The sequence below is a fragment of the Gavialis gangeticus genome, unplaced genomic scaffold, assembly GCF_001723915.1.
Source record: "Gavialis gangeticus isolate Ggan-Ray unplaced genomic scaffold, GavGan_comp1, whole genome shotgun sequence".
Lineage (NCBI taxonomy): Eukaryota > Metazoa > Chordata > Crocodylia > Gavialidae > Gavialis > Gavialis gangeticus.
This window is the reverse complement of record NW_017729033.1, coordinates 63,539,544-63,547,266: the sequence shown is the minus strand read 5'-3', so window position 1 is coordinate 63,547,266 and position 7,723 is coordinate 63,539,544. Positions and strand designations below refer to the sequence as shown.

Here is a 7,723-nt window from a genome sequence, read left to right as displayed (position 1 = left end):
TGTGTGTGTGTGTGTGTGTGTGTGTGTGTATATATATATGTATATATAATATTGGGCCACATTTCTCTAAGTAATATACACTTACATACAGTACATTGACATGCATCCACCATAAAAGTACAAATTTCTGATGGGTTTGCACAAGAAATAAACACATTTGAGCTGTCTTGTTATATGTGCCAACAAACACCCTGATTGCATGTTCCCATTGTGTTTTATACTTGTAAGTTATAGAATCTGCAGTCACTTACATACAGTTACATGCTTCTGATAATTCTGGCATTATAAGCTATACTAACATGTCAGAAGTTTTATAATTGACCTCACTAGGAGCAGAGTTAAGCCAGCAGTTCAGTGTTTTGTTTTGTTTTTTTGTGGAACAGTTTTGATAACATGTATTTTTAACAGGTCACTCATGTAAACTTTTGAAGAAGAATATGGGACTGATAGTAATAAATGAAGGTTCTCTTGATGTAAGTAAAATCTGCAACCTTTTTAAACATAATAACTACACCCCACAACAAAATAGTTTTACTTTATTTAAAATATTCAGATATCTGCAAAACAGTTAATATTTTTGTGAAACAAGTAACTAATAGCATCCATTACTTTGTTGTGATGCAGTAAAATCTATTAGGAGCCATTGTAATTAAAAGGGTTGAATGTGTGGTGGCTTTTTTAAATTAGCAAAAATAATTTCCTGATTATATGTTGGGAAAGTAATAGAGTAAAAACATTGAGCCATAATTCCAATTGTCTTAAGGTTTATTTCATTAATCTCAGACAACAGTCATTTTGAATTCCAACCTTATCCCCAAGCACATCTGCTGCCCCACCCATCTTAGAATCATAGAAAATTAAGGTTGGGAGAGACCTCAGGAGGTTATCTAGTCCAGTCTCCTGCTCAAAGCAGAAACATCCCCAACTAGATCATTCCAGCTAGGGCTTTGTCAAGCTGGGTCTTAAAAAACCTCCAAGGATTGAGATTCAACCACCTCTTTAGGTAACTTGTTCCAGTGAGAGAGTTTTTCCTAATATCCAACCTAAATCTCCCTTGCTGCAGTTTGCATTCTTCCTTGTTCTGTCATCTGTTACCACTGAGAACAGTCTAGCTTCATCCTCTTTGGAACTGCCCTTCAGATAGTTAAAGGCTGCTATCAAACCCCATCTCAGTCTTCCTCTCCAAACTAAATGAACCCAGTTCCCTCAGCCTCTTCCCATAAATCATGTGCCCCAGCCCCTGAACCATTTTGCTGATTGCACCGTTGTTCTCCACTGGACTCTTTCCAACTTGTCTACATCCTTTCTGTAGTAGGGAGCCCAAAACTGGACACAGTACTTCAGATGTGGCCTAACCATTGCAGAAAAGAGCACAATAATTACTTCCCTCAATCAATAGGCAACACTCCTACTGATGCAGCCTAGTATGCTGTTAGCCTTCTTGGCAGCAAGGGTACACTGTTGACTCATATCCAGCTTACTGTCCACTACAACCCCCAGGTCCTTTTCTGCAGAGCTTCTGCTTAGCCAGTCAGTCCCCAGACTGTAGCTGTGCATAGGATTCTTCCGTCCTAAGTGGAGGACTTTGCACTTGTCCTTGTTGAACCTCATGAGATTTCTTTTTGCCCAGTTCTCCAATTTGTCTAGGCCACTCTGAATCCTAGCTCTACCTCCAGTGCATCTACTACACCCCCCAGCTTGGTGTCATTCACAGACTTGCTGGGGGTGCAGTCCATCCCATCTTCCAGATTGTTAATGAAGATATTGAACAAAACCGTCCCCAGACCCAACCTCTGGGACATTCTACTTGACACCAGCTGCCTGCTAGATCTTGAGCCATTGATTACTACCCATTGAGCCTGACAATCCAGCCAGCTCTCTATCCACCTTACAGTCCATTCATCCAACGCATACTTCTTTAGCTTGCTTGCTGTGGGAGACTGTATCAAAAGCCTTGCTAAAGTCAAGGTATATTATGTCCACTGCTTTCCCTGCATTCACAGAACTAGGTATCTCATCCCAGAAGGCAATCAGGTTGGTCAGGCATGACTTGCCCTTGGTTAACCCATGTTGACTGTTCCTAATCACCTTCTCCAAGGCTAGGGACAGACATTATACATGAACTGGCTTAAGTGAACAGAAACTGGTTTAAACTTGTAATAGAACAGATGTTCGGTGCACATAAACCAATTTGAAAATGGCTGAAACTGATTTGAGATAAACTTGGTTGAATGTAGTATAAGACTTAACTGATTTGGATCAAACCAGTTTATGCAACATCTGTCCCAGACCCCTTGCTGGTTTAAGATGAACCAGACTCCTCCAGCATCCTGGCATGCTCTCTGGGCTGGGCAAGGCTCTCTGCTCCACAGCAGAGCTGGCCCCTCCCCTCTGCTCCCTGGCTGGAGCTCTGGCAGAGACTGCAGGTACAGCAGGGTCTGCCCAGCTTCCACCCTGCCCTACGTCCCCTTTGCTGGTCGCTGCTCAAGCACAAATCCCTACCTCCCTCCCTTCTCCCATAGCACAGACCCCAGCCCCATGGACCCTAGGCATGTGGTATGCTAGCTATTACCAAGAGGTGTCTGTGTGTGCATGTGTCTCCAATTTTGCTGGGACAGGCAGACAGAACGGTGACCGCTTAGGGCTTTTTGGAGCTAATCAGCAGGTCAGCTGGTAAGCTATAAACACTGTTATCATCCCCCTGGTGGCTTGCTTGCTTGTCAGTTTTCTGCAGACAGTATAAAGAAGCAGGGGGGAGACTGAAAACTTCCATATCATCAACAGATACATGCACTGCATATGCACCCCCTACCTCACAGTGCTAGTCTGGCAACTCTCCCACCCCTTGAGCAGCAAGTGGGGAAAAGCCTGGGATGGTGCAGGCAGACCTCCCTAATCAGAACGTCCTTCCGGGGCCTGGCCACACACCCCCCCCTCAGCTCAGCTCTGTGAAAGGGAAGGGAGGGCTGCTCTAGTGCCCCCTGGCTTCTAGCCTGAGCCACTGCAGGCATATGCCTTAATTTCCTCAGTCCAGAGAAAATGTCTGTCTGGTTAAAATGCAGTTCAGCCTAGCCAGGTTAGACTAACTTGCAAAAGTTAATTCAAGCTCAGGCTTTTTGAATGCCTGTCCCTAGCCCAAGTGCTTAGAAATGGATTCTTTGAAGACCTGCTCCATGATTTTTTCTGAGGACTGTAGTTCCCTGCATTCTCCTCCTTCCCTTTTCTTAAAGATGGGCACTAAATTTGCCCTTTTCCAGTTCTCCGGGACCTCCCCCAATTGCCACAGGTTTTCAAAGGTAATAGCCAGTGGCTCTGCAGTCGCATCAGCCAACTCCCTCAGCACCCTTGGATGCATTGAATCCAGCCCCATGGACTTGTACACATCCAGTTTTTCTAAATAGTTCTTAACCTGTTCTTTCCCCACTGAGGGCTACTGCTCTCCTCCCCAAACTATGCTGCCTGGTGCAGTAGTTTGGGAGCTGACCCTACCTGTGAAGACCAAAGTAAAACAGGCATTGAGTGCTTCAGCCTTTTCCTTCTCATCTGTCACCAGGTTGCCTCCCCCATTCAGTAAGGGATCCACACTTTCCCTAACCTTCCTCCCATTGCTAACATACTTGTAGAAATCCTTCTTGTTACCCTTCAATGTCTTCCAGGCTGCAAGTCCAATTGCACTTTGGCCTTCTTGACTTCATCCCTGCATGTCTCCTTTCAGATTTTGTCTAAGCTTCCACTTCTTGTAACCTTCCTTTTTGTGTTTAAGTGCAGTAAAGAGTTCTCTGATAAGTCAAGCTGGTCTTTTGCCACATCTTGGTGTCATCCACAGTTTTATGACTCGTGCATTCAGTTCCATCTTTCAGCTCATTAATGAGGATATTGAATAACTAACAAATTGCCCATCAAGAATGATTGGGGGGGGGAGTGGGCAGGGACAGAGGTCTGTGTCTGCCCCCCGCACCTTGGACCAGGGCTGCTCCCCGTCCCCCCCCCCCCACTGCTTCAGGCCAGGGCCTGGGCCATTTCCCCCCTCCCCTTCGGGCCAGGGTCTGAGCCACTCCCTGCTGCCGCTTCCGGCCTAGGCCTGAGCTGTTTCCCCCCTCCCCTTTAGACCAATACAGGGGCTGCTCCCTACCTCCCCCCTGCTGCTTCAGGCCGGGGCCTGTGGCTGTGGCAGGGTGCAGCCACCACTAACCTCTCCTCCTCCCCTGTTCCCCATCTCCCCTCCCTGCTGGCTGTTGTTGGTGAGAGTGGGGAGGCACTGGCCCATGGCTCCAAGAAGCAAACCCAGGGAGGTGAGCGCTGCTGGCCTTGCCCTCCCCCCCCCGCAACTCCGTCCCCTCCATTATGGCAGCACTCTGGTCCCTGCTGTCCCCCTCTGCCTCCTTCCCCTCTGGCTCCTCAGTCCCCACTATGATGGTGGCACTCTGCTGTCTGTCTCTGTCTGTGTAGAGCACTCTGATTGGCTGCTGAGACAGTCGATCATAGTGCGAATAAAGTGTTATGGACAGACGGACAGACTAAGGCTTTTATAATATTAGAATATTGGACGTAGCACAGACCCCTAAAGAACCCCATTTGATACGTCCTGCCAGTTAGTCATCAAGCTTTTGATTATTCTTTAAGCATGATGATCCGATCAGCTTTATGTCAACCTTACAGCAGTTTCAAGAACAGGGGTGCTCGGCCCCTTCCCTGTACGGCAGATTTAGTCCCCAGTACTGCATCAGCCATGGGGAGCTTTGCAGGCTGTGTCCCTGGAGCCCAGTCCTGGCTCTTCTTGACAGCTGAGTTCTGAAACAGAAGGCGGGAGGGAGGAAGCCATAGTAGCTTTGGAAAGGCTATGTGGAGAACAGTACAGTACAATTGCAACTTACGCGTATTTAACTTACGTGAATTCAATTTTACGCGCTTGGCTGCTGGGACTGGTCGCCGGGTGCCAGCCGGGGCACGGCACATAGTGTGGCGCCACATGGTATTGCCTGCACGCGCCGGCATAGCTGGGGGGGCTCACGCTCAGCTGGCTGCCCTGGCGGGACAAGGCAGTGAAGGACAAGAGGGGCGAGAAGTGCGTGCTGTTGCACAGCTGTTGCACTGCACGCACGGGCTGTGCAGCACCACACCTGCCTTGTCTGCGCGCAGTGGTGGCTGCTGCTTGGCTCCGAAGCCCGGTGATTTCAGCTATATGCGATTTCAGCTATACGCGCTAACTTTGGAACGTAAGCCCCACATAAGTTGCGATTGTACTGTAGTTACAGTAAGCAGCTGATCCCTCTTTCTCCTTCATGACATTGCTTTACTAGACCTTTGCCATAGGAGACTAGTAGGTATCAGTGATTTCCATGAAGATATGAACTGAGAAATGCTGATACTTAAGCATTGATAGAAGCACTACTGAAGTCACCATCTACTCTTGATGCTGTATTCAGGGAATAGTGATTTCTAGATAAAGATAAACCAAATTTGTGGCAGGTTTTAAGGTACCAGATAGGTACCTGCTGTACTTAAATGTAATTGAAACTTGCATCACCTTTAAGAAATGGAGACCTAATATAATAGTAAAGTACAGGGACATTAATTAGTTTATAATGTGACTGGATGCTTGATATTTACTTAGCCTTTGGAGTCCCTAAATAGTCACTTTCATTTTCTGTACAGCTTAGATGTGTCTGACAACTTTTTTCTTTTTTGAGCATTGTGAATAAGGATCCCATATGATATAAGCCCTCTGCACAGAAGTTCAGGAAGCTTTCACCAGCAAAGCTCAATAGAGGTTACTTCCAAACTGGCTTCTACAGCTTCCACTCATTTCTTTCTGTAGCACCCTGGGTGAGGGTTGGAATAACCTGAATGCCTATTTTACTAGAATAGTTGGCTACTGAAATTGCATAGCTACTGTATATATTTGTTTTCTTACTTCAGTAATGTTTCCTATTAGATTTTTGGCATTTAAAAAAAAACACCTTGTTTATTACATCATTTTAAAGGAGGTAATGGTTGCCAGCAGTAGTATAACTAGGGGTGGACAAATGGAGGACCAGCTCAGGGCACTGGTTTAGAAGGGGGTCCAGAATAGCGGCTTCTTGCAATAGTGGCCCACTGTAGTAGCAGCCTATGCTTGGGGAGCTCATCCTGCCACCACTGCAATAGCTGTCCCTATGCAAAGAAGTAAGCACATGGCCCCTGTCCCTTTTCTCCCCCATCCCTTCCCCTCCCCTACTACAAAGTGCTTAGTGCCTCTTCCTTCCCTTCCACCCCTGCCCCAGGCTCCTTAATTCCCAGTTACATGTCTAGCTGCCCAGGGAGACCAGCCTTATAAGCAAACAATCCTAGTTTTTAAAACCCTCTCATTATTTGGAGCAATAATTCTAATCAAGGGTGGATTAAGGAAGTGTTTTCTTCTGATCTTTGAATTCTTCTTTTAAAGAGAACAGCAAATAGAAATAAAAATCATTAAAATCTATCATTTATTTTTTTTTTATACAACAGGGAACAAGAGAGATCCTAAGCCATCACTGCAGTAATCTTGGTGATGCTTTGAGGAAGGAAAATGACTTTGCTCTTATAATTGATGGCAAAACATTGAAGTACGCTTTGACATTTGGAGTAAGACAATATTTCCTGGATTTGGCTTTGTCATGTAAAGCTGTTATTTGTTGCAGGTAAGATCTGAAGGGAGGGGAAAGGTGTTACCCAGCCAGAATTACTAACCTTTGACCAGACTTGTTTCCTATTCCAATCAAGTTTAATATATGTTTTTCAGTCTCGGAGAAAAGACCACATGCAACATAAAAAGTTCAGAGCTAAAATTATATATTCCTTTAGTAAATGTGTACAATAAGACAAGAATAGTAGTAGTGCAAGATCTCACCAAAAGATGGATACAACAAGATTGAAGCCCTAATTGACACAATACTGTCTATTCACCCATACCAGCAATTCCCATGTATTTTTTTGCACAGAGATCACCTTTTGGGCAAGAATATATATGAATAAGCCTTCTCCATTGAGGTGAAGATTACACTCAACAAGAAGCACTATAGAAAGTAAAAATACTAGGGCTGTGCGAAATGGCACCATTTCATTTCGACTTCTGTTTTGCCGTTTTGAAGGGACAGTGTTTCATTTTGTTTAGTTTCGAAGCGCTGTTCTGTTTCATTTTGTCAAAATTGTTTTGCTGTTTGACGTCTTTCGCCCATAGGCTATAATGGGGAATCATGAAAATGCCTATACCTTTGTCATGTCTTGCCTGATTTGGATGAAAATTGCAGGGATGGTAGTGCCTTCAGAGGCCATGACGCATGCCAAGTTTCAAGGAGATAGGTGCAGGGGTTTCTGGGAAACTGCACCTCAAACTGCTAAAAGCAAAACTCGTGTCACTTGTCAGCAGCAGCATCCTCCTGTCATCCTGTGTGCAGATCTGGGGGCCCGCATCCCCGGGAGGGATGTGGGGTTGTGCCGTACTCCTGCCAGGGGTACAGGCCTCTGGATCTGCATGCAGGATGACAGGAGGCTGCCGCTGCTGCCTAGGAGTGGTGTTGGGCACAGCCCGCACTGAGCACCAGGAAGACAGCCATGGCAGCTTCCTGTCATCCTGCATGCAGATCTGGGGGCCTGCACCCCCAAGAGGAGTCCAGCAACACTGGGAGAGCAGGTTGAGTTTCATGGGGCTGGTAGGGCTGCTCGGAGTGCAGCCTTGGTGAGCGCAGCCTGGCTGCTAGAGGCT

The 7,723-nt window shown here is 46.2% G+C and overlaps 1 protein-coding gene across 1 annotated transcript in view; it reads left to right on the top strand.

The window, feature by feature from the left end:
* The window catches only part of ATP8A1 (ATPase phospholipid transporting 8A1), a 216,192-nt gene that overhangs the window by 123,098 nt on the left and 85,371 nt on the right, over positions 1-7,723 (top strand). Inside the window, exons 24-25 of the mRNA XM_019525855.1 lie at positions 409-473; positions 6,487-6,659. Coding sequence (XP_019381400.1) covers positions 409-473; positions 6,487-6,659 — 238 coding nt within the window. The remainder of the gene's footprint in view (positions 1-408; positions 474-6,486; positions 6,660-7,723) is intronic.